This window comes from Perognathus longimembris, chromosome 9 (genome assembly GCF_023159225.1).
Source record: "Perognathus longimembris pacificus isolate PPM17 chromosome 9, ASM2315922v1, whole genome shotgun sequence".
In the NCBI taxonomy this organism is placed as follows: domain Eukaryota; kingdom Metazoa; phylum Chordata; class Mammalia; order Rodentia; family Heteromyidae; genus Perognathus; species Perognathus longimembris.
The window spans coordinates 71,666,527-71,692,244 of record NC_063169.1 but is presented as its reverse complement, the minus strand read 5'-3'; the positions used below and the strand labels follow the sequence as shown (position 1 = coordinate 71,692,244).

General features: G+C 66.4%; 2 protein-coding genes across 2 annotated transcripts in view; one reads left to right on the top strand and one right to left on the bottom strand.

Annotated features, from left to right (window-relative positions):
* Positions 1-25,425, top strand: part of LOC125357613 (ribosomal protein S6 kinase alpha-2-like) — a 73,115-nt gene extending 47,690 nt beyond the window's left edge. The window contains 13 exon segments of the mRNA XM_048354566.1: positions 176-255; positions 3,713-3,819; positions 4,689-4,726; positions 5,713-5,855; positions 7,231-7,245; positions 7,247-7,302; positions 7,630-7,718; positions 14,930-14,994; positions 15,852-15,954; positions 17,534-17,664; positions 18,142-18,267; positions 24,416-24,505; positions 25,201-25,425. Coding sequence (XP_048210523.1) covers positions 176-255; positions 3,713-3,819; positions 4,689-4,726; positions 5,713-5,855; positions 7,231-7,245; positions 7,247-7,302; positions 7,630-7,718; positions 14,930-14,994; positions 15,852-15,954; positions 17,534-17,664; positions 18,142-18,267; positions 24,416-24,505; positions 25,201-25,425 — 1,268 coding nt within the window.
* Positions 25,426-25,699: 274 nt separating this feature from the next.
* LOC125357612 (ribosomal protein S6 kinase alpha-2) overlaps positions 25,700-25,718 on the bottom strand; it is a 132,331-nt gene continuing 132,312 nt past the window's right edge. Inside the window, exon 21 of the mRNA XM_048354565.1 lies at positions 25,700-25,715. Within this exon, the coding sequence (XP_048210522.1) occupies positions 25,700-25,715 (16 nt within the window). The remainder of the gene's footprint in view (positions 25,716-25,718) is intronic.

Sequence of the window (25,718 nt, the reverse complement as noted above, 5' to 3'; positions counted from 1 at the left end):
CTCCTGCCGCTCTGTCCCGGCGAGCTGTCTCCGGCTGGCACCACGCATTTCAGGAGTCGCAGCTCTGCAGGATTGCAGTCCTGTTGGAGCCGAGACAGAGCCGGCGCAGAGGGCAGGAAGACCCCGTGTCAGCGAGGGGCCCTGGCACGGCGCTGACCTGCGTCTCCTTCCGCAGCCTTCCAGACCGAAGGCAAGCTCTACCTGATTCTGGACTTCCTGCGTGGAGGGGACCTCTTCACTCGGCTCTCCAAAGAGGTGAGCCTCCCCCCACAAGTGTCCATCTAGAATGAGTGGGGGGGGCACCAAGGGGAGACGGGCGTGCTGTGTTAAGTGCGTGGTGTGTGGTGGGTGCTATGTGGTTGGTGTGTGGTATGGTGTCTGTGTGTGGTGGGTGGTTTGCAGTGGGTGGAGTGTGCTGTGTGTGTACTACGTGGTGTGTGGTTGTGTGCATGTGTGGTGTTTATGGTGTGTGTGGTATGCAGTGTGCAATGTGTGCTGTGTGTACTTCGTGGTGTGTGGTGTGCGCGGTGTGGTGTATGCATGTGTGGTGTGTGTGGCGTGTGGTATGCGGTGTGCAGTGTGTGCGGCGTGTGTACTGCGTGGTGTACGCATGTGTGGTATGCAGTACACGGTGTGCAGTGTGTGCTCTGTGTGTGTGCCGTGCAGCCTGTGGTTTAGGCTTTTGTGACGTGGTTGGGAGGAGTCTGTGCAGCGCCCGGCATGGCAGACCGTCTTGGGTGTCTCCTCCCCGCCCCCTGCCAGGTGGAGTGGATGGCAGAGCCCGCTGGCCGCTCACGGTCTGTCCCAGGGAACTGTCTGGCGCCATGTGGGCCAGGCCTGGGGAGGCTGCCAGGGCCATGGGAGCAGCATCGACCGCGACTGCGCCGCCCGGGGCCTCGCTAGCCTCAGTCCCACGAGAGCCTGGACTCCGGTGCCTCAGGCCGGAGCTTCCCCGTGCCCCCTAGGGAGATGGCTGTGCCCGGGCTCCGATCCCGGTGTCTCCTAGGGAGATGGCTGTGCCCGGGCTCCGATCCCGGTGTCTCCTAGGGAGATGGCTGTGCCTGGGCTCCGTTCCCCGGTGCCCCCTAGGGAGATGGCTGCGCCTGGGCTCCAATCCCGGTGTCTCCTAGGGTGATGGCTGTGCCCGGGCTCCGTTCCCTGGTGCCCCCTAGGGAGATGGCTGTGCCCGGGCTCCGTTCCCTGGTGCCCCCTAGGGTGATGGCTGTGCCCGGGCTCCGTTCCCTGGTGCCCCCTAGGGAGATGGCTGTGCCCGGGCTCTGTTCCGCAGTGCCCCCTAGGGAGATGGCTGTGCCCGGGCTCCGTTCCCGGTGTCTCCGAGGGAGATGACTGTGCCCGGGCTCCGTTCCCCGGTGCCCCCTAGGGAGATGGCTGTGCCCGGGCTCCGTTCCCCGGTGTCTCCGAGGGAGATGGCTGCGCCCGGGCTCCAATCCCGGTGTCTCCGAGGGAGATGGCTGCGCCCGGGCTCCGTTCCCCGGTGTCTCCTAGGGAGATGGCTGTGCCCGGGCTCTGTTTCCGGTGTCTCCTAGGGAGATGGCTGCGCCCGGGCTCCGTTTGAAGGCAGCGGCCCGGCGGGGCGGGGCGGGGCGGGGCAGGGCGGTGTCGGGCGCTCTTTCGCCAGGTGCCGGTTCCCCTCGGCTGTCTGAGGGCCTTGCAGACGCGCTCCCCGGTCTCCAGCCACTGTCCTCTGCCTTGTAGTTTGTCAAAGCAGGGCGCCCCAGAGATCCCAGGTCATTTGGGGGCTCCCCGTCCGTGCAGTAGGGGGACGAGTGCTCCTAGTGGGCTGGAGGAAGCAGGCCCGGGTTCTAGACGTGCCTGTATGCCGGGCCTGGCTGGCGACGCACCTGCCCGTGTGCGACCGCACGGCACCGCTGGTGTGCTCCCTGCCCGCGTGCGACCGCACGGCCCCGTGCCCCACGGCACCGCTGGTGTGCTCCCTGCCCGTGTGCGACCGCACGGCCCCGTGCCCCACGGCACCGCTGGTGTGCTCCCTGCCCGTGTGCGACCGCATGGCCCCGTGCCCCACGGCACCGCTGGTGTGCTCCCTGCCCGCGTGCGACCGCACGGCCCCGTGCCCCACGGCACCGCTGGTGTGCTCCCTGCCCGTGTGCAACTGCACGGCACCGCTGGTGTGCTCCCTGCGGTGCGGCTGCAGAGGCGTCCGTGCCGCGCTGCCACCGGTCACCGTGGGAGTCCTGTCGCCCCCACCACAGGACCACGTGCTCCCCGCACGTCAGCGTGACTAGGCCGCGGTGGGCACGTGCGCGCAACCCGGAACCATGGAAAACCGCTTCCTTGCACGCTTGCCCTCCAGCGTGCTGGTTTACGCCCAGCACAGTGCACAGGGGGCGTCCCGCCACGCGTGGCCACCCAGGAGCTCACGTCTGGGGCAGTGGTGCCACGTGCCCTGAGACAGAGAAGTGGGAAGATCTGCCGGTCCCTGGGCGCCCACTGCACAGGGCCTGTGGCGTCCAGCACGTGGATAGCCGTCAGACGCGGGGGGACGTGACCCCAGCCTGTGAATCCATGTCAGACGCGGGGGGACATGACCCCAGCCTGTGAATCCATGTCAGACGCGGGGGGACGTGACCCCAGCATATACAGGGACATCAGATGAGGGGGACTGTGACCCTAAGCAAGTCACGGAGTACATGAACCAGGTTAGAAACGTGAGAACCAGCCTGAAACAGGGCAGGTGGGATGGGTGGGCGAGGGATTGCAGGACCCCGCAGCTGGGCTTTGGGGTGACCCTGGGTGACCTCCAGTCAATGGCTACCCACCACCCTCCTCACGTCTATTTTCAGTGAGAGTTCAGGGATGATAAGAACTCTACTCTCTGTGGTGCTGACGTCTTGTGAGTGTAGGTAGTGTTTTACGATGAGGATCTGCCTTCCTAGTGACGTGACTGGAGGCGTATTCTGACGTGGTCTAGGAGCCAGGCGTCGAGGGCCTGTGGGCTGCGTGGGCATGTTAGCTGATCTAGATGAGTGTCCCCACCAGGCCCCATCCACCCAGCCTTTGAGAGTCATTCGGCACCCACCCCTCACCCCGGAGACCTCGGCCAACCTGGGCCTGAAGCTGGGTGCTGGGTGCTGTATTTGGCAGGAGTTGCGGCAGGGTCTAGGCTGAAAATTTACATCAGCCCAGGGGGGATGACAGAGACGGGCGGGAGAAAGAGGAGATGGACGGCTGGTGCCTAGTCTGGCGAAGCTCCCACAGTGGGCCGAGCTATTTGAGAGATGGTTCACACAGAAGCACTGGCACTGAAGTGCAAGCAAGCATGGGGTGACTCCCCTGAGCTCCTGGTCTGTGGGTGGGGAGGGAGCCCTGCCGGAGCCTCCATTCACCGGCGCAAGACACGGTGACGGGCCGGCTGCAGCAGGGTGCTCTGACCCTGGATTCCTCTAGAGAGAGAGCTGGCAAAGGACTCAAGGGGACCCAGGGTTTCTGTGCGTGTGCTCATTCTAGAGCTGAGTCCTGACCCCAGCTGGTTCTGTAAAACCAGCTGCTGCCTAACCAGCTGGGCCTCGGCCTCTCCCCTTGCGATCTGGGTCTGGGCCTCTACCCTTGTGATCTGGGCCTCTCCCTCTCCCCCTTGTGATCTGGGCTTCTCCCCCTTGTGATCTGGGCCTCTCCCCCTTGCGATCTGGGCCTCTCCCCCTTGTGATCTGGGTCTCCGCCTCTCCCCCTACAGGTGATGTTCACTGAGGAGGACGTCAAGTTCTACTTGGCGGAGCTGGCCCTGGCTCTGGACCACCTCCATGGCCTCGGCATCATCTACAGAGACTTGAAGCCCGAAAAGTAAGTGAGAAGAAAGGTGGGTGCCTATGAGTGTCCCCCCTCCCCAGCCCCGCGGCTGCCGTGTGGCCAGTGCTGCGACACACCCACGGTCAGACTCCGGGCAGCGAGCCCACACCATCTCCCCACCGGCTGCCCTGTGACTTCCGGGGGGCGGTACCAGGGCGGTTCTCACTCGACCTGTGGGCATCTGAGGACGGCCGGGCCCTGTTCAGGCTCAGGCTCCCGGCACACAGCCTGGCTGAGCCGGTTGGAGCCGGCCCAGGCTCGGATCCAATTTCCCACCAGCTTCTGCCCCCAGAAGTGTCCGCCAAGGGTCTCGTCCTGGCCGCCTGTGTCTCCTCTTCTCCCCCGTGTGCCGTTCAAGTGAAATAGTGAGGGACTGGGTCTTGAGAGCTGCTTGATTCCGAGCAGAGCACCGCTCACAGGTGGAGCACCTGCTTCTCTAATGGCAGCTTGTCGTCCTAACGCGTGTGCTGTGCCCTCCTCCACGCCGCCGCGGGAAGCAGGCATTCTCCGCTCCCCAGAGAGAGGCCACCATTGTCACGCTAGCGGGCGGATCGCATGAAGCTCGCCCTTTCCGACAGGGCTCCATGTGCAGCCCAGTGACGTGAAACTCGTTCCCGGCACCGTGCCAGTGACCGTCAGCTCCAGTTCCTTCCCTGTGCAGCACTGAGCTTCTGAGCCGGGCCCCCCTCCTCCCAGTCGCCCCGCTCTGCTTTCTGATGCCTCCCCACCCGGGAGGGGCCACGGCCGGGCTCCGCCGTGCTGGCCACGGCCGGTCCAGCCGCCCCGGGTGGGCTGAGCTGGGCGTACGTGGAGCCAGGGGCCCGCCTCTTCCTGAAGCCCCGCTTTCTCTCCCTGTCTTTCAGCATCCTCCTGGATGAAGAGGGGCACATTAAAATCACAGGTTTGTCAAACAAGTGGGAAGCACCCCTCCCCTGAGACGTCACCCCAGCCCCGGTAAACGGGGGGGGGTCCTCCCCACGGCCCCGTCACGCGCACACGCGCCACGGGCTGGTTTGGGGCTCTGGTCCTCACAGTGCGGGGCCCCCCGAGGCTCGCCCTCCACCCGCCCCTTCTGCAGCCACGCCTTGCCGGACGCTCCGCTCAGGACCCGTGCCCCCCATATCTGGACGATGTCTTATTCGGGAGCCCGTCACTGGGTGTCTCGTTCAGACACCCAGGCCCCTCCCACTGCCTCTGCCCGGCTCGCACCGCCACCCAATCCCCGGGGCCCAGTAAACCCGGCCCAGCCGAGGCCGGCCAGCCGCGTCCCATGGCCCTGGCGTGGATGGGCTTCCCGCGTGGCCGGAACACGCTGCCCGAGCCGCAGGGTCGCCTGCCGCCTCAGCCCCGCGGTCGCGGCCAGCACTGGGGAGCTGCCCCCCCGTGTGCGGAGGACCCCCCTGCCTCCCTCCCTCCCTCCCTCCCTCCCTCCCGCACGCGGAGGCCCTGAGCAGAGGGTGGCCCCCCTGGATGAGCCCATCCCGCGGCGGGATCCTTCACAGACCCCCGCCACGTCTCTTGTCCCGTGGGAATCCCAGGTCTGGGTCTCCACCGTGGCCACCCGCCCCCTCCCCCACGCGCCCCCCTCAGCAGCCAGAGCCCCTGCTCCTCAGCCGGTCCGCGTCCCCCGCCCACCCTCTCCCTGCCGGACAGAGCAGCGTCCCGGCCGTCCGTCCATTCCCAGCCCCCCGGCCCGCAGGGGGCGCCACCCGCGCCCTCCGCCCGGCCCGTGTGCGTGTCAGGGCCGCGTGGCCAGGGCCCCGTGGCCCCGCTGGAGAGGACGGGAGGGGGCGGGGAGGCGGTGCCGGCCGGCGGAGCAGGCCCGCGGGCCCGGGCTGCGCAGGTCCGGCCGGAGCCGAAGCAGCTCCGCGCTGTGCTCCCACGCAGACTTCGGCCTGAGCAAGGAGGCCATCGACCACGACAAGAGGGCCTACTCGTTCTGCGGCACCATCGAGTACATGGCGCCCGAGGTGGTGAACCGGCGCGGGCACACGCAGAGCGCCGACTGGTGGTCCTTCGGTGTGCTCATGGTAAGGGCTCATCCCGGGTGGGGGGGGTCCCCAAGACGAGCTCCTCCCCACCTGGACTTCCCATCGCCGCTTGGCCCAGGCATTCAGAGGGCGGCTGAGCCCCGTGCGGAGGTGAGGCCCACCGAGCCCGCCGGACAAAGACCCGGCGCCCAGTAAGAGAGGCACGCGTGGCCTCAGGGCCGCCTCCCCCAGGGGCCGGGGCCGGCCGCGCTGTCACCACCAGGGAGGGCGGCCCGGTCGCGTGCGCGGGAGGGTGTCCCGGTCACATCGTGCGGGAGGGCAGCTGGAGGCCGCGCGCCCCGCGCAGTGCGTGGAGATGCCGTCGCACGGTCAGATGCGCGGACTGGCAGAACGCGTTGTCCTTTGTGACTTTTCACCCCCGCAAGGAGCAGTCTCCCAGAGACCCCAAGCAGGGCTGCGCGATGTCCCCCAGGGCCCCCCTGCCGCCTTCCGCATTAGATGGGAGTGACAGGTCCAGCACCTCTGCCCGCTCTGCTCCCACCCACACGTGGGTGCCCTTCCAGCACCTCGGCGCCGGGTGTTCTGGGGGGTGAGGGGCGGGCCTTCCGAGGCCGTCGGGTACCGCAGGGTCCCCTGGGAAGCGTGGCTCACGGCTGCTGGCCCTGTCCCCTCCTGAGAACCCAGGGCCCCCTGAGCTCCCCTGATCCGCCTGGATCCCCCCAGAGCCGCTGTCCAGACCCGATCCCTTCCTGCAGAGCTCAGGGGGCCGGAGAGAAACCAGGCGCCGCGGCAGGTGCCAGCTACAAAGACGGCCCCTCCCAGCCGTCCCCGTCCTCCCCTCCCCTGCGCACCCCATTCCGGGGGGACACTTCCCCCAGGGACCTAGCTGCAGAGGAGAGAACTGGGTGGACGAGAACGGGGGGCTGGAAGGATCGGCCGAGAGTGAGCGCTGAGCCTGAGTCCCGGCCGTGGCCAGGCGGGAGTCGCTGAGTGGGCGTGTGAGCCCCGCGGCCGGTCTGGCCCCGCCGGCGGCCGGCGTGTGCGGCTCGGGCTTCTCATCCTCACAGCCGGGCTCTTCTGGAAACGTGGCGGCGGTCGCCATCCGCAGACTCAGGAAAGGAGCCAAGTGGGGGGAAGGGAGGCCGAGACAAGGAGCGCCCCCCCGCGGGCGGGATCCGCTGGGAAGGGCGGCTCGGGTCGGTGCGATCGGCTCACGGAGCTTCCTGGGGTTCACCAGTGGCTCACCGGCCGGCCGGCCAGAGCGCAGACCAGATCTAATTCCGCGCGTCCCTCCCCGTCCCCGGGCCGGGCTGGAGCCTGGCGTGGCTCGCGTCCCGTGTCTGTCTCTGCTGCCCCGGGCGCTGTGCCGGGAGGAGGAGCGGGGAGGACTCCCCCGTTCTCTGTTGCCCTGCAGTTCGAGATGCTCACGGGGGTCCCTGCCGTTCCAAGGGAAGGACAGGAAGGAGACGATGGCGCTCATCCTCAAGTGAGTGGGGGGCCACCCCAGGGCCGGCGGCGGCGGGGGCGGGAGGGGCTTCGCTCCGTGAGGTGGGATCCGCCCCTCCGGCAGCAGAATGCAGCTGGGGGGGGGTGGGGGGGCTCGTGGAGTCGCCCGCTGCCCGCTGCCCCTCCCGGTGCGGCCGCCCGCGGCGTGGCGGCTCCACGGCTCACTGCTGGGCCCTGGGAAGGCGGTGCGCGCCCTCCGCGGCGTGACGTGGGACGCGTGAGCAGGCCTGCCGTGGGGTGTGGGGGGACCCGCCGCGGGAGGCGGCCTCTGCCCCCCCACCTGCGCTGAGCGCCCCTCGTCTTGCAGGGCGAAGCTGGGGATGCCGCAGTTCCTCAGCGCGGAGGCCCAGAGCTTGCTCCGCGCGCTCTTCAAGCGGAACCCCTGCAACCGGCTGGGTAAGGGCCACGCGCCTCCGCCCCGGCGGGACACCGCGGGGCCACGGGCGGGCAGCCTCTCCTGTGGGGCCAGAGCAGCCCCTGTTCTCTGGGACGCGGGGGCCCCTCTGTGGGGAGGCGCGCAGCTGGCCCTGCTGCAGCCAAGCGCTGTCTGAGCTTCACTAGGGCCACCGACATGTGGGCCCAAGGGAGCCGGGAGGGCTGGACACGCGCAGACCTGGGACACGAGGCCTGACACACACGGACCCTGGGACACGAGGCCTAACACACACGGACCCTGAGGACACGAGGCCTGACACACACGGACCCTGGGACACGAGGCCTGACACACACGGACCCTGGGGACACCAGGCCTGACACACACGGACCCTGAGGACACGAGGCCTGACACACGCGGACCCTGGGACACGAGGCCTGACACACGCGGACCCTGGGGACACCAGGCCTGACACACACGGACCCTGAGGACACGAGGCCTGACACACGCGGACCCTGGGACACCAGGCCTGACACACACAGACCCTGGGGACACCAGGCCTGACACACACGGACCCTGAGGACACGAGGCCTGACACACACGGACCCTGGGACACCAGGCCTGACACACACGGACCCTGGGACACCAGGCCTGACACACGGACCCTGGGACACCAGGCCTGACACACACGGACCCTGGGACACCAGGCCTGACACACGCAGACCCTGGGACACCAGGCCTGACACACACGGACCCTGGGACACCAGGCCTGACACACACACCCTGGGACACCAGGCCTGACACACACGGACCCTGGGACACCAGGCCTGACACACACGGACCCTGGGACACCAGGCCAGGCCTGACACACACGGACCCTGGGACACCAGGCCTGACACACACGTGGACCCTGAGGACACGAGGCCTGACACACACGGACCCTGGGACACCAGGCCTGACACACACGGACCCTGGGACACCAGGCCTGACACACACGGACCCTGGGGACACCAGGCCTGACACACACGGACCCTGGGACACCAGGCCTGACACACGTGGACCCTGGGACACCAGGCCTGACACACACGGACCCTGGGACACCAGGCCTGACACACGTGGACCCTGGGACACCAGGCCTGACACACCCTGGGACACCAGGCCTGACACACACGGACCCTGGGACACCAGGCCTGACACACCCTGGGACACCAGGCCTGACACACGTGGACCCTGGGACACCAGGCCTGACACACCCTGGGACACCAGGCCTGACACACACGGACCCTGGGACAGGAGGCCTGACACACACGGACCCTGGGGACACCAGGCCTGACACACACGGACCCTGGGACACCAGGCCTGACACACGTGGACCCTGGGACACCAGGCCTGACACACCCTGGGACACCAGGCCTGACACACACGGACCCTGGGGCACGAGGCCTGACACACACGGACCCTGGGGACACCAGGCCTGACACACACGGACCCTGGGACACGAGGCCTGACACACACGGACCCTGGGGACACGAGGCCTGACACACACACCCTGGGACACGAGGCCTGACACACACGGACCCTGGGACAGGAGGCCTGACACACACGGACCCTGGGGACACGAGGCCTGACACACACACCCTGGGACACCAGGCCTGACACACACGGACCCTGGGACACGAGGCCTGACACACACGGACCCTGGGGACACGAGGCCTGACACACACGGACCCTGGGACACCAGGCCTGACACACACGGACCCTGGGACACGAGGCCTGACACACACGGACCCTGGGACACCAGGCCTGACACACACGGACCCTGGGACACGAGGCCTGACACACACGGACCCTGGGGACACGAGGCCTGACACACACACCCTGGGACACGAGGCCTGACACACACGGACCCTGGGACAGGAGGCCTGACACACACGGACCCTGGGGACACGAGGCCTGACACACACGGACCCTGGGACACCAGGCCTGACACACACGGACCCTGGGGACACGAGGCCTGACACACACGGACCCTGGGACACCAGGCCTGACACACGTGGACCCTGGGACACCAGGCCTGACACACCCTGGGACACCAGGCCTGACACACACGGACCCTGGGGCACGAGGCCTGACACACACACCCTGGGACACCAGGCCTGACACACACACCCTGGGACACCAGGCCTGACACACACGGACCCTGGGACACCAGGCCTGACACACACGGACCCTGGGACACCAGGCCTGACACACACGTGGACCCTGGGACACCAGGCCTGACACACACGGACCCTGGGACACCAGGCCTGACACACACGGACCCTGGGACACCAGGCCTGACACACACGTGGACCCTGAGACACCAGGCCTGACACACACGGACCCTGGGACACGAGGCCTGACACACACGGACCCTGAGGACACGAGGCCTGACACACACGGACCCTGGGACACCAGGCCTGACACACACGGACCCTGGGACACCAGGCCTGACACACACGGACCCTGGGGACACCAGGCCTGACACACACGGACCCTGGGACACCAGGCCTGACACACACGTGGACCCTGGGACACCAGGCCTGACACACACGGACCCTGGGGACACGAGGCCTGACACACACGGACCCTGGGACACCAGGCCTGACACACACGGACCCTGGGGACACGAGGCCTGACACACACGGACCCTGGGACACCAGGCCTGACACACGTGGACCCTGGGACACCAGGCCTGACACACCCTGGGACACCAGGCCTGACACACACGGACCCTGGGGCACGAGGCCTGACACACACACCCTGGGACACCAGGCCTGACACACACACCCTGGGACACCAGGCCTGACACACACACCCTGGGACACCAGGCCTGACACACACGGACCCTGGGACACCAGGCCTGACACACACGTGGACCCTGGGACACCAGGCCAGGCCTGACACACACGGACCCTGGGACACCAGGCCTGACACACACGGACCCTGGGACACCAGGCCTGACACACACGTGGACCCTGGGACACCAGGCCTGACACACACGGACCCTGGGACACCAGGCCTGACACACACGGACCCTGGGACACCAGGCCTGACACACACGTGGACCCTGGGACACCAGGCCTGACACACACGGACCCTGGGACACGAGGCCTGACACACACGGACCCTGAGGACACGAGGCCTGACACACACGGACCCTGAGGACACGAGGCCTGACACACACGGACCCTGGGACACCAGGCCTGACACACACGGACCCTGGGACACCAGGCCTGACACACACGGACCCTGGGGACACCAGGCCTGACACACACGGACCCTGAGACACCAAGCCTGACACACCCTGGGACACCAGGCCTGACACACACGGACCCTGGGACACCAGGCCTGACACACCCTGGGACACCAGGCCTGACACACACGGACCCTGGGGCACGAGGCCTGACACACACACCCTGGGACACCAGGCCTGACACACACACCCTGGGACACCAGGCCTGACACACACACCCTGGGACACCAGGCCTGACACACACGGACCCTGGGACACCAGGCCTGACACACACGGACCCTGGGACACCAGGCCTGACACACACGTGGACCCTGGGACACCAGGCCTGACACACACGGACCCTGGGACACCAGCGCTGACACACACGGACCCTGAGGACACGAGGCCTGACACACACGGACCCTGGGACACCAGGCCTGACACACACGGACCCTGGGACACCAGGCCTGACACACACGGACCCTGGGACACCAGGCCTGACACACGCGGACCCTGGGACATGAAGCTTCTTTGATTTCAAAACCACAGCACAGGAGAAGCTGCTTGCTACACGAGGTGACGCTGCACGCTCTGAGCGGCCCCGCAGGCAGGGCCGGGCGGTCAGCCCCGCAGGCAGGGCCGGGCGGTCAGCCCCGCAGGCAGGGCACCAGGCGGTCAGCCCCGCAGGCAGGGCCGGGCGGTCAGCCCCGCAGGCAGGGCCGGGCGGTCAGCCCGCAGGCAGGGCACCAGGCGGTCAGCCCCGCAGGCAGGGCCGGGCGGTCAGCCCCGCAGGCAGGGCCGGGCGGTCAGCCCCGCAGGCAGGGCACCAGGCGATCAGCCCCTCAGGCAGGGCACCAGGCGGTCAGCCCCGCAGGCAGGGCCGGGCGGTCAGCCCCGCAGGCAGGGCAGGGCGGTCAGCCCCGCGGGCAGGGCCGGGCGGTCAGTCCCGCAGGCAGGGCAGGGCGGTCAGCCCCGCAGGCCACGTGTCAAGTGGTCAGTCCCACAGGCAGGACGGGACCGGCTCTGCCTGGGCCAGGGAGAAAGGCTGCTGCTGGGACACAGGAAGGGGAGGTCGCGTGGCGCCCTGCCTGGGGTAGGCCCGCAGGGCTCCGGTGTGCCTCGGGGAGCGGAGGGACCGGCGAGGTCGGTCACGCCGCGGGCGCCAGCGGTCACGCCCATCGCTGGGCTCCGAGGGGGTGGAGGGGCCCCGCCCTGCCCCCTCACCTGGAGACACTTGGATTGTGCAAACAGTGGCTCACACCTGATGATTTTAAAAAGCTCCCTCTTGTTGTTTGGTGCCGGTCCTGGGGCTTGAACTCAGGGTCTGGGCGCATACCTGAGTTTTGGGCTCAAGGCTGGCGCTCTACCACTTGAGCCACAGCTCCACTTCCGGTTTTCTGGTGGTTCGTTGGAGATAGAGTGTCACGGACTTTCTTTGACCAGGCTGGCTTTGAACCACGATCCTCGAGTCTCAACCTCCTGAAAGGCTAGGGTTATAGTTAGGAGCCACTGCTGTCATTTTTAAACATGTTTTAAAGGAAACCATTTGTGACTCAGGGGAGACGTTGTGGAGGGGGTTCTGGCTCCCACCCCAGCCCCCCGCTGGCCCCGGGCCCCTCACCTCAGTCACCAAAGCCCCGCCCTGGCCCAACACGGTCCATGGCTTTGGAGGATCGGCAAATACGGAATCTCAGAGAGGAAGAACAGGGACCGGGCGAGGCGGGAACTGACCCCTCCCACGCCCCGTGAGGTGGGTTGGGGGGCCTGCAGGAGCAGGAGCACCCCCGGGGGGGTGGCCTGTGTGGCCACGAGCCACAGGACAGTGTCAGCCAGGGAGCTTTGAAGGGGCGTGTTTGCAGAGCCCGGCAGGAGGAGGTGACGTGAGCAAATGTCTTCTGGCAGCTGCTGCTGCACGAGTAGCTTGTTGGTGGTAGCTGGGCTTGCAGATGTGCCGTCTGTGTGCTGAGATCGGGCGCCACGCACTGTGGAGCCCAGGCAGCCAGCCTCCGGCTCTGTCCCCCGTGCTGCTGGGGTTACAGGCGCGCAGCACAGCGCCCTCGTGTGTGAACCTCCAGGCGCGGTCGCAGCTCTGCCTCCCCACGCTGTCTGTGGACGCGGAGGGAGGAGGGGGTGGATCGAGACCCATGCTTTCCCCCTCCTCACGTTGAGCAAGGCAGGAGGAGTTGCAAAGAGCGTAGACCCGACTGGACCCGACGCCTGGCTTCTCCTCCCAAAGCCGACTGTTTCCCACGACTCCTCCGGCCCTCAGGAGATGCTTCCAGAGGGACAGGAGGCCCTGGGGTGAGCTGCCCTGGCCCCTGGTGTGAGCCGCCCTGGCCCTGGGTGAGCCGCCCTGGGGTGAGCCGCCCTGGGTGAGCCGCCCTGGGTGAGCCGCCCTGGGTGAGCCGCCCTGGCCCTGGGTGAGCCGCCCTGGGTGAGCCGCCCTGGGTGAGCCGCCCTGGGTGAGCCGCCCTGGTCCTGGGTGAGCCGCCCTGGCCCTGGGTGAGCCGCCCTGGCCCTGGTGTCACAGCACCATGCAGTGTGACACCACAGTACCAAGTCATCAGTTCACCACAGCACCACAGTACCACATCACCACAGTACCACTTCACCACAGTACCACTTCACTACCATGTCACGTCACCACGGTACCACTTCACCACCATGCCACGTCACCACGGTACCACTTCACCACGGTGCCACGTCACCACGGTGCCACTTCACCACCATGCCACGTCACCACAGTACCACTTCACCACCATGCCACGTCACCACGGTACCACTTCACCACGGTACCACTTCACCACAGTGCCACTTCACCACGGTACCACTTCACCACAGTGCCACTTCACCACGGTACCACTTCACTACCATGCCACATCACCACAGTGCCACATCACCACAGTACCACTTCACCACCATGCCACGTCACCACGGTACCACTTCACCACCATGCCACGTCACCACGGTACCACTTCACCACCATGCCACGTCACCACGGTACCACTTCACCACCATGCCACGTCACCACGGTACCACTTCACCACGGTGCCACTTCACCACGGTACCACTTCACCACCATGCCACGTCACCACGGTACCACTTCACCACGGTGCCACTTCACCACGGTACCACTTCACCACCATGCCACGTCACCATGGTACCACTTCACCACGGTGCCACTTCACCACGGTACCACTTCACCACGGTGCCACTTCACCACGGTGCCACTTCACCACGGTGCCACTTCACTACCATGCCACGTCACCACAGTGCCACGCCACCACGGTGCCACTTCACCACGGTGCCACTTCACTACCATGCCACGTCACCACAGTGCCACGCCACCACAGTGCCACATCATGTCACCATGGTACCACTTCACTACCATGCCATGTCACCACAGTACCATGTCACCACTGTACCACGTCATCAAGTTACAGTGCTGCCACGTTACCACAGCACCAGGTGGCACTGGGTCACCATGGCAGAGCCCCCACAGCACCCCACGTGCTGCAAGCTGCAGAGCGTCTGCCCTGACAGCGCAGAAAATGGCCTGCGTCCCTCTCCCCAGGGCCTGGACGTCTTGGCAGAAGCAGCAGATGAGGCAGGAGGCCAGGCAGAATAACCCTCCCCTCCTTCCCCCTGGCCTCCCCCGGCCTACCCCCCCCCACCTCCCCGCCCCCTGGCCTCCCCCCCCCCCAGCCTCGGATAAGGCAGGAGGCCAGGCAGAAGAACCCCTCCTCCTCCCCTTGCCCCCCCCCCCCGCAGCCTCTGGTCCTGCTGTAGGAGCCTCCCACACCGGACAGGGAACCCCGGCTCCTAGGCCGGCTGTGAGGCCCCCGCGGGCAGGAGCGGGCTGCAGCGCCAGGCTCCCCCCCTGCCCCCCCCCCCCCGCAGTGTTCAGCCGCCGGGCACGGGGCCGAGAGGGTTCTGAGCGCACTCTGCTTTCTGCCGCAGGTGCCGGCGTGGACGGAGTGGAGGAGATCAAGCGCCATCCGTTCTTTGTCACCATAGACTGGAACGTAAGCCGCCGGGGAGGGTGGGGGAGGGGGCAGCCCGGCGCGGCGTCTCCCTCAGCTCCCCGGGGGCTCTCGCTGACGGGGCCCCGCGTCCTGAGCCCCCCACCCCACCCCGCCTTGCACCTGCAGCCCGTGGGGCTGGCCCTGCGTGCTGCCTTCTGCACCACCTCAGGACTCGGGGCAGAGCAGGGGGCAGAGCCCAGCCTGACTTGGGGGGGGGACGGGGGGGGGCTGAGGACTCACCTCCTCTGGGCAGCTTGCCCGCCACTCTCCCCTCCCCACCATGGCCTGTCTCCCAAGGAATCCTCCAACCTCCCCTCCTCCCCAGGGGACTCTGAAGGCCAACTTGTAGGGTTTTACGTAGGGACAAAAGGTGACGGCCAGCCTGCGACCCCGGGGCTCACGCCTGTAATTCCAGCTGCTCAGGAGACAGAAATCTGAGGGCCAGGGTTCAAAGCCAGCCCTGGCAGGAAAGTCCGTGAGACTCATCTCCCATTACCTACCCACAAGCCAGAGGTGGAGCTGGGGCTCAAGTGTGGAGTGCCCGCCTTCCGCACGAGAGCTCGGGGACAGTGGCCAGGCTCTGAGTTCAGGCCCAGGACTGACCGGACAAATTAAAATCTCCTAGCCAAGAAGCAGCTGACGCTGTTTCCCCAACACGCAGCACGCTCGGCCCTCCCGACCCCCGGCCGCCCACGAGCGCGTTTCCGCCGTTGTGCTTACTGTGCGCTTTCTCGGCTGCACGCCGTGTCTGGTGACGGGAGCTGGTGGCGCTGCAGGGCCCTCCCCACCCCTGAGGGACCCGGGCGGCGGGGGGGGGGGGGGGGCCGCCCTTCACGCCGGCCTCCCGCTCCCCGCAGAAGCTGTACCGGAAGGAAATCAAGCCTCCCTTCAAGCCGGCGGTGGGCAGGCCGGAGGACACCTTCCACTTCGACCCCGAGTTCACCGCCCGGACCCCCACAGGTACACGCGGGGCCCCCCCGCCACCCCGGGCCGACCCCACGCAGACACAGCCGCCCGCCCTCCGCGTCTGGAGAGGTCCCCACGTGCCGCGGGCGACGCCATCGAGTTGTGGTGTGCTCCCACACTGCCGTGGCCCCGTGTCCGTGGAGCCCGCGGCTGTGATCGGGGCTGCGGGCTGGGGGTACCGCTCACGCAGCACCTGTCGCAGAGCCGCGGTGCCGCCGGGGCCCGGCACTGCCCGTGACCGCACAGCTGAGGCGGCTCTGGGGTGTGCGGTGGCGCCGAGCGCGCCCCTGACGGCCCCCGTGACGGCCGGAGTGCCGGGCTGCCCGGGTCCGGAGGCTGGCGGTCCGGGTCCGTGGCCGGGAGGGCCCGCGCGTGGGAGGCCTCGCCCCGGGTGCCCCCGCTCACCCCCCGCGTCCCCAGGAGAGTCGGAGCCCTTACGCTCGGGACCCCCCGACCCCACGTGACCTCACTCCAAAGGGGCTGCCTGTGTCCAGATGGGGTCGCGTCACGTGGAGCAGCCCAGGAGGGAACTGCTCACCTCCCAAGGCTGGGGAAGCAAGCAGGAGAAGGCTGGGGACCCCCTGCGTTCCGAGGGCTCCCCAAGAAAGTCCGCCCCCTCCTCCCATGGCTGACCCAAAGCAAGAGAACAAAAAAGGACTGGGTCCAAGTAGGAGCTGGGGAAGACCAGTGAGTGCACTGTCCACAAGGCTGCACAGGGTGTCCACGCTGTCCACACACTGTCCACACTGACTTCCACGCTGACCACACTGTCCACGCTGTCCACACACTGTCCACGCTGACCACACTGTCCACACTGACTTCCACGCTGACCACACTGTCCACGCTGACTTCCACGCTGTCCACACTGTCCATGCTGATGGCCCATGCTGTCCACACACTGTCCACACTGACTTCCACACTGACCACACGCTGTCCATGCTGACTGTCCACACTGTCCACACACCACCCATCCTGACTGCACACGCTGACTGCCCACTGTCCGTCCACACACTGTCCACGCTGTCCATTCACTGCCCATGTGGACTTCCACGCTGACTGTCCATGCTGGCTGTCCATGCTGAATGTCTACACACTGCCCTGACTGTCCATGCTGTCCACGCTGACTGTCCATGCACTAAGTACAAACTCATACAAAGCGTGCAACACAAACCACAGCCCAGGAAAGCGCTCCGTCCATACTCTGGCCTGTGCTTGGCAGGCAGAGTGGGGCCGGGCGGGCGTGAATTCCAGTCCAGCCTGAGCTGCGTAGCGAGCCCTATCTCGGGACTGACACACCTCAGCGGGACGTGTGTGGTGACCACCCCGTTGTCCTGGGAGCCACGGGGGCCACCTGGAACAAAGTGGCTGAATACGGCGGGGCCTTGTCCACGCGGCTGCTTTGCCTCCTCCCCCACCGACACACGGCGTGCCCTCCCCACAGAACACGGGCACGCACACCCTTCCGTGAGCACTCGGCTCGGCCACCGCGTGCCTGCACGCTCACGTGCACTCACACACGTGGAGTGTGTGCCCGCGTGCATGAGCTCACCCCCCCCCCCGCCGCCCCCTGCAGACTCCCCAGGGGTCCCGCCCAGCGCCAACGCGCACCACCTGTTCCGAGGATTCAGCTTCGTGGCCTCCAGCCTGGTCCAGGATCCCTCGCCGCAGGGGGAGCACAAGGCTCCCGTCCACCCCATCGTGCAGGTAACCCCGCCGCCCCGCGCTCTGTGCCCACGCCCGCCGGCGCCCCGCGCTCTGTGCCCACGCCCCGCGCTCTGTGCCCACGCCCGCCAGCGCCCCGCGCTGTGCCCACGCCCCGCGCTCTGTGCCCACGCCCCGCGCTTTGTGCCCACGCCCGCCAGCGCCCCGCGCTGTGCCCACGCCCGCCAGCGCCCCGCGCTGTGCCCACGCCCGCCGGCGCCCCGCCCTTTGTGCCTGGTGTCTACCAGCGCTCTACCTTTTCCCTCTGCCTCGCTTGGCTTGTTGGTGAACCAGGACCTCCGGTGTGCAAACACCAGCGCTCAGCCTGAGGGGCCGGGGAGCTGGGGTTTAACCCAGACACCCCGCCGAGTCGCGCCGTGCTCCGGGCCGCGGGTCCTCTCATTCCTGAGCCCGGGATCTCTGAGCCCCGAGTTCCCAGTGCGCGCCCAGCACCTCACAGCCCCTCTGTCCCCCCCGCAGCAGCTACACGGGAACAACGTCCACTTCACCGACGGCTACGAGATCAAGGAGGACATCGGGGTGGGCTCCTACTCCGTGTGCAAGCGGTGTGTGCACAAGGCCACGGACACGGAGTACGCCGTGAAGGTAAGGCGGGGCTCCTCACGAGCAGTGTGCGTGAGCGCGGTGCGCGCAGCGCTGCCAGCCGTCCCCCGACGCCAGCGGGAAGGAGGGCCCGAGGGGAGGGACGCCGCCAGCCTCCGCGCCCTCCTGCGATGGAGAGCGGGGACGGGAGGTCGTTTGCGGTGGCGCTCGAGTTGCTGCGACGTGAGGTTATTCATTTAGAAATGGTGTTGCAAGCCGTGACAGTTACCCCTCTACCCAGCACGCAGAACTGACCGCTTTCAGTGACTTCATGCGCGATTCGTGCCAGTATTCTGAGGAAACAGAGCTGGGGCAAGGCAAGGCAGGCAGGAAGAAAGGGGAAAGGAGAGACGGAAGACACAATCACCGAACGTGACTCCATCAGGCAATCAAAGCTGTGCATGGTGGTTCCAACCGGCAGTGTTAGCTGTCAGGAGGCTGAGATCCGGATGAAGGAGGTTCGAGGCCAGCCCGGGCAAAAACGTCTGAGAGACCTTCGTCTCCACCAACCAACGCTGGACTCAACGGCTCACACCTGCTACCCCGGCTAATCTGAAACCGTAAAGAAGAGCATCGTGGCCCCACCTCCAGCCTGGGCGAGAATCAAGACTCTATTTGGAAAAATAACAAAAAGGAAAAGGGCTGGAGGTTTGCCTCGAGAGGTAGAGAGCTTGCCTACCAAACCTAAGTCCCCGGATTCAAACCCAATTACTGCAAGAAGAGGGAAGGGGAAGAGGAGGGGGAGGACGGACAAAGGGAGAAATAGAAACTAGGGCCAGGGGAAGAGAAAGAGAAAGGAGGAGAAAAAGAGGAAGAAAAGAAGGAGGTAGAGGAGAAGGACGAGGAGAAGGAGGACTTGTATTCCAGCAACTTCCACCTCTGCGGTTAATGCCGGGTGGAATGTTTGATCTGGGAATCCAAAATGCCAGCTTCTAGAGTTCACTGCCTGGCCAAATGTGCTGAAAGCTAGATCTCTTTGCTACCGTGAGAATCTGGTGTGTAACAGGCACACACTTCTCTACTGCACAAGAGCCTCCGCCGGCCCCGACCCTGGGGGACAAGGCCCAGGCCTGTGCTTCGGGCCGGCTGCAGCAGGCCTGCCTGCTCCCCAAACCCTCTGCCTCCCCCACACCTGCGGAAAGACCTGCAGCCACGGCCGTCCGAGGAGACGGCAGCGCGGCCGGCTCGGGATGGGCGCAGGCGTCGACCCCAGCGACGGTGGCTCTCGAGGCCCTGGAAGGACGGCGGTCCACAGGACGGGGAGCCTCCCGCCTGCTGCCGGAAGCCAAGGCCTCGCGGGAAGTGAGAGCTGGCCGGCCAGCTCTGCCCGCGGACCACCACACAAGGAAGCACACAGCGGGCGCATCTCCGAGCCTGCGGCTTCTCAGGCCGAGGGGAGCGCGTGGACGCGGAGGAGCGGCCGGGGTGTGCGCCCAGGCCAGGCCGCGCCCGCCCAGCTGCCCGCTGCCTCGCCGGCAAGGTCACACATCCTGCGACGTTGGTGGCCACAGAACCCCAGCGGCGCCTTCGTGGCGGCCCCCCAAAGCTCAGAGACGGCGGCCAGGCCCTGAGTTCAAGCCCCAGTACTGGCAAAAAAAGGAGGAAGGACGGAGGAAAGACAAGAGCAAGAAGGAAGGAAGGAAGGAAGGAAGAAAGCAAACAAGGAAGGATGGAAGCAAGCAAGGAAGGATGGAAGGACGGAAGGAAGGAAGGAGTTTTACTTCATGTGTGGAGTCTCCCTCTGCATTTGTGGAAGTCGGCTTGCTCTTGCCCATACGTCACACTGATTCTGTGACCCCCCCCCCCATGTCCAGGAGGCTGGCTGCTTTCCTCACCAGCACACGTGTGTTTTTTGGATGCGTGTGTATGGCGGGCGAGGCTGCACGCCTGCACTCTGCACCTTCCCCGTCCATCTGCTGAGCAAAGCCATTCACCTCCGTGGTGCCTGGCCGCAGCTCTGTCGGGGAGACTTGCCCTGGCTTGTCCTGTCAGTGACTCGCCCTGGCTTGTCCTGTCAGTGACTCGCCCTGGCTTGTCCTGTCTGTCAGGGAGGCTCGGCCTGGCTTGTCCTCTCTGTCAGGGAGGCTCACCCTGGCTTGTCCTCTGTCAGTGACTCGCTCTGGCTTGTCCTCTCTGTCGGTGACTCGCCCTGGCTTGTCCTCTCTGTCAGGGAGGCTCGCCCTGGCTTGTCCTCTGTCAGGGACTCGCCCTGGCTTGTCCTCTGTCAGTGACTCGCTCTGGCTTGTCCTCTCTGTCGGTGACTCGCCCTGGCTTGTCCTCTCTGTCAGGGAGGCTCACCCTGGCTTGTCCTCTGTCAGTGACTCGCTCTGGCTTGTCCTCTCTGTCGGTGACTCGCCCTGGCTTGTCCTCTCTGTCAGGGAGGCTCGCCCTGGCTTGTCCTCTGTCAGGGACTCGCCCTGGCTTGTCCTCTGTCAGTGACTCGCTCTGGCTTGTCCTCTCTGTCGGTGACTCGCCCTGGCTTGTCCTCTCTGTCAGGGAGGCTCACCCTGGCTTGTCCTCTGTCAGTGACTCGCTCTGGCTTGTCCTCTGTCAGTGACTCGCCCTGGCTTGTCCTGTCTGTCAGTGACTCGCCCTGGCTTGTCCTCTGTCAGTGACTCGCCCTGGCTTGTCCTCTGTCAGTGACTCGCCCTGGCTTGTCCTCTGTCAGTGACTCGCCCTGGCTTGTCCTGTCTGTCAGTGGCTCGCCCTGGCTTGTCCTGTCAGGGAGGCTCGCCCTGGCTTGTCCTGTCTGTCAGTGGCTCGCCCTGGCTTGTCCTCTCTGTCGGTGACTCGCCCTGGCTTGTCCTCTCTGTCAGGGAGGCTCGCCCTGGCTTGTCCTCTCTGTCAGGGAGGCTCGCCCTGGCTTATCCTCTCTGTCAGTGACTCGCCCTGGCTTGTCCTCTGTCAGTGACTCGCCCTGGCTTGTCCTGTCTGTCAGTGGCTCGCCCTGGCTTGTCCTGTCAGGGAGGCTCGCCCTGGCTTGTCCTCTGTCAGTGACTCGCCCTGGCTTGTCCTCTCTGTCAGTGGCTCGCCCTGGCTTGTCCTGTCTGTCAGTGACTCTCCCTGGCTTGTCCTCTCTGTCAGTGACTCGCCCTGGCTTGTCCTTTGGCCGCTTATCTTCCCAGATGTGCGGGAGGGTCAGCACCCCCTCCTTGTGGCGCTCCCCCAGAGTGTCTGCGAGGCCCGGGTGCGAGTCTTCCTGGAGGGCAGCGTGAACCCGAGCCTGGGGAGCACGTCTTGTTCCGGTGCGCAGGCCCTCGTGCGCTTGGGCCACGGGGTCCGCTGTCCACGTTCACACTGCGTTCACGCCGCGTTCACACCGCGTTCACACGCCTGGGCTCCTTCTCACGCTGGGCACGGGATTTCTCAACCAGACAGGACGTGGGATTGAGGCAGAGGCTTCGCCTGCATAGGACTCGCTTTTATTTATCTTAATAGCTTGTTTTCAGAGGTACCGATGGGCCTGGAAGTCTTATTTTTTTTCCATTAGGCAACGCTGGGTTCTTTTGTGTCACTGCCTGAGTTGATTTCCCAGGAACCTGTCTCCTGGATTCCTCAAGTCGCTCCACGCTCTACTTGCTTTCAATATGGGGCCCTTCCCTCCTGTGTAGAGACGCGCCGCGGGGGGGGGAGGGGAGGGTGTCTGGGAGCCACGCTCACCCACTTTTGGTGACAGACAGGGGTGAGAAGGGCACGGATGGGGAGGGAGGGGAGAGGGGTGGCGAGGGAGACCCGCCCACCGCGGAGCACCGTCCTTCCACCCGCTGGGAAACACCGTGGTTCTGCCCCGGGCCGCGCAGTGAGGGAGCGGCCGAGGGCTCGCCTCCCTGCTGCGGGGACCTGACCGCCCTCCCCTCCCCCTCCGCCTCCCTCCACCTCTTCCAAGGGTCCCGCCCTCCCCTCCACCGCGCGGCCGACGGCGGCCAGAGGCGAGCCCCCCGTCCCTCGCGCGGCCGGGCGAAGGCGGCGTCCCTGACGGGTCGCCCTCCGTGCTTCCGAAGGGGTCCCCACCCTCCCAGCAAGCACCGGGCCGAGCCCCTGGCTGCCGTCGGGGGGGGGGTGCTCCACGTGCCCCAAGGAAGCATGAGGAGGCGCTGGGGGGCGGGGGGAAGACCCCAGCCCGGCCGGCCCGCTCCAAACACCGCCCCTGCAGCTGCCGTGTCCCTGCGCCCTGGGAAGAGCCTCGCTCAGCACGCTTCCGCTTCCGCTTCCGGAAAGCGAGGAAGGCCCGCGGGGAAGCAGAACCCCGGGGGTGGGAGGACAAGACAGAAGAAGCCTGCCCGCAGCCCCGCTCCCGGTCCTCCTCCGCAGGGACGGCCCGAGGCGCCGCCGGAGAGCTCCGTGCGTCCCGTGGCCGCGGGACACTGCCGCCCCTCCGCCTCCCGGCCCTCGCGAGCCCCGCCGCCTGTGACGCCCCCACGGGTGTCAGGGACGCTCAGCCAGACAAGTGCACGGCGTGAAAGACGCCACGTTTGCTACGACGATCTAAGGACGCGCGCTGCGCGTGCGCAGAGGCGGGGCGGAGCCTAGGGCGGCTCCCGCGTGCTAGCGTGAAGCACGCGCACGTGTGGACCCTCGTCCAGAGGGCGGCTCCCGTGCAGCACACGCGTGTGCACGTTCACGCAGCTTTAAAACGCCCTTCCGATGTCGCCGACAAGCCGTGGTAAGCCGGGTTCCAAACCTCGTTGTTTACCAGCGCTCGTCCCTGCGTGGGAGAGCTGTGGTGTGCACGGAGAGCTCACGCTGGGTGTGCACGGCCAGTCACCCGTGTCCCGGGGGCTGTGCATAAGCGTGTCAAGGCTTCATGTTTTGAACAGGAAACTCCTTCCCACGGCTGAGCGTCCCACCTGCCGAGGGCCGGGCCCCCACCCCCTCGGTGGGAGGCCAAGGTGGTTTGCGCTTTCCCGTCCACCCAGCGTTACCTGTGCATGCACAGGGCGTGAGTGCTGTTGGCATCCCGCCCAACTGTAATACAGACGTCGGGCGAGGACACACCTAGACACACCCGGACGCATCTCCAGGAAGGCTTCCTTCCCTGTGTGCTGGCAGACCGGTGCTAGCAGCGGTCACTTTACCGTCTGACCTCCGGAGGGGGGAGAGGAATCCACTCACTGTTTAAAGTCCGTGAACATACTACCCTTCTCAAATTGCCAAGCCCAGGCTGCGAAGTTGCTGTCAGGAGGATACTTCTAGAAGCCCCACTTCTGGCCTGGGTGCTGTTTGCAATGTATGTGACTCCCTGGGGAAGGATCCTGTCCAGCCTGCAAATGCTGGCCGCAAAGGGGCTTCTCCGTGGCTCTGCCCGGAGGCAAGTCCTGCCCGGGCCTCCAGGCCCTGCATCTTTGGTGAGAGCCGCACACCCTGACTTATTCCGTGGGTGGTATGTAGCTCAGAGACCCAGGCGGACACCCCAGGTGGCTGGAAGGGCCTTTAAACGAGAGCTCAGGTGCCCAGCCAAGTGGCGTGGTGTTTCTGTTGCTTTCTCGGTATCTGCATGACCTCTCCACACCCACCCTTCTTCACCCAGCCGTAAAGTGCCTTCAAGTGTCACGGGCACCAGTGACTCGGGCCTGTAATCCCAGCTCTTCAGGAAGCTGAGATCTAGGGTGGCAGTTCAAAGCCAGCCTGGGCAGGAAAGTACTTGAGACTCCTATCTCTAATTAACCAAGGGCAAAAACCCAGACCTTGAGATCAAGCCCCAGGACCAGCATAGATGGATGGATGGATGGACAGATGGACAGATAGAGACTTTGAAGTATAACTTTTAGGCTAGCTGTGACAGAAACGACTAGCTCTAGCTGGGTGCTAGTGACTCATGCCTAATCCCAGCTACTCCGGAGGCTGAGATCTCAGGATCGCAGTTCAAAGCCAGCCCAGACGGGAACGTCCTTGAGACTTTTATCTCCAGTAAACTACTCAGGAAAAGCAGAAGGTGGCGCTGTGGCTCAAGTGGTAGAGCACCAGCCTTGAGCAAAAGAATCTCAAGGGCAGCGCCCAGGCCCTGAGTTCAAGCCCCAGGATGGGCAAAAAAGGAAACGTGAAAGGGCTAACCCCAATCCGCAGGCCACGTGAGGCGCCACGGGGGAGGCTGGGGGGGAGGGCTGTGGCCCCGCGGGACCCTTCCACAGCCCTCCGTGGCTGTCTGTTGCAGATCATCGACAAGAGTAAGAGAGACCCGTCGGAAGAGATCGAGATCCTGCTGCGCTACGGACAGCACCCCAACATCATCACCCTCAAAGACGTGAGTATCTGGCCGTGCGCGGTGGTGTGTTCCTGCAGCACGCGTGCGTGCACATACGTGTGAGCACGTGTGTGCACACCCATGCGTGTTTCCCGCACCTGGCCGCACTTGGAGGTGCGCGGCACAGTTCCCATGCGGACGGCTCCGCCCCCCGGGATGCACTGGGCCTGCGCGTGGGCCTGGAGCAGCCGGGGCACGGGATGCACAAACACGACCCAAGATGCGCCACTGCTCCCAGCCACGCAGACGTGGAATCGTGGGCTGAGGGCAGGGCCCAGCCCAGGCCCCCCGAGCCCTGTGGGAAGTCTTCAGCCCCTCGGGGGGACAGTCCTTAGTCCTTGTCCCAGTGATGGGGGAGGATGCAGGAAGCAGCCACGTCTAGCCGTCAGGGAAGCCCGCAGTACCCCATAAAGGCCCCTGGGGTACAGGCCGGGGGTGAGGGGCAGTTCTCCTCCTCTTCCCTCACAGCTAACTCTGCGTTGCATGGGGAGCTCCTCGGGCCCAGCGCGTGCAACCCACAGGGAGCAGCCGAGCCTCGGGCTGCTTTCTTCCTGAGCAGCGATGCCCAGCGAGGCGGCGGGCCCCCGTCTCGGGCTTCCGTCCCAGGCCCCGCTGTCCCAGCCTCCCCCGGCCCCTAGGAGCCCCGCCCAGCGCAGGCGGCTCCCTGAGGCCCTGCGCCTTCCCGTGGGCCCCAGGTCTACGACGATGGCAAGTTCGTGTACCTGGTGACGGAGCTCATGCGCGGCGGGGAGCTCCTGGACCGCATCCTGCGGCAGCGCTGCTTCTCGGAGCGCGAGGCCAGCGACGTGCTCTGCACCATCGCCAAGACCATGGACTACCTGCACGCCCAGGGGGTGAGGCCGCGCCCACGGCCAAGGCCACGCCCACGCCCACGGGCTGCCGGCACGCCCAGGGGGTGAGGCCGCGCCCACGGCCAAGGCCACGCCCACGGCCAAGGCCACGCCCACGGGCTGCCGGCACGCCCAGGGGGTGAGGCCGCGCCCACGGCCAAGGCCACGCCCACGGGCTGCCGGCACGCCCAGGGGGTGAGGCCGCGCCCACGGCCAAGGCCACGCCCACGGGCTGCCGGCACGCCCAGGGGGTGAGGCCGCGCCCACGGCCAAGGCCACGCCCACGCCCACGGGCTGCCGGCACGCCCAGGGGGTGAGGCCGCGCCCACGGCCAAAGCCACGCCTACGGGCTGCCGGCACTC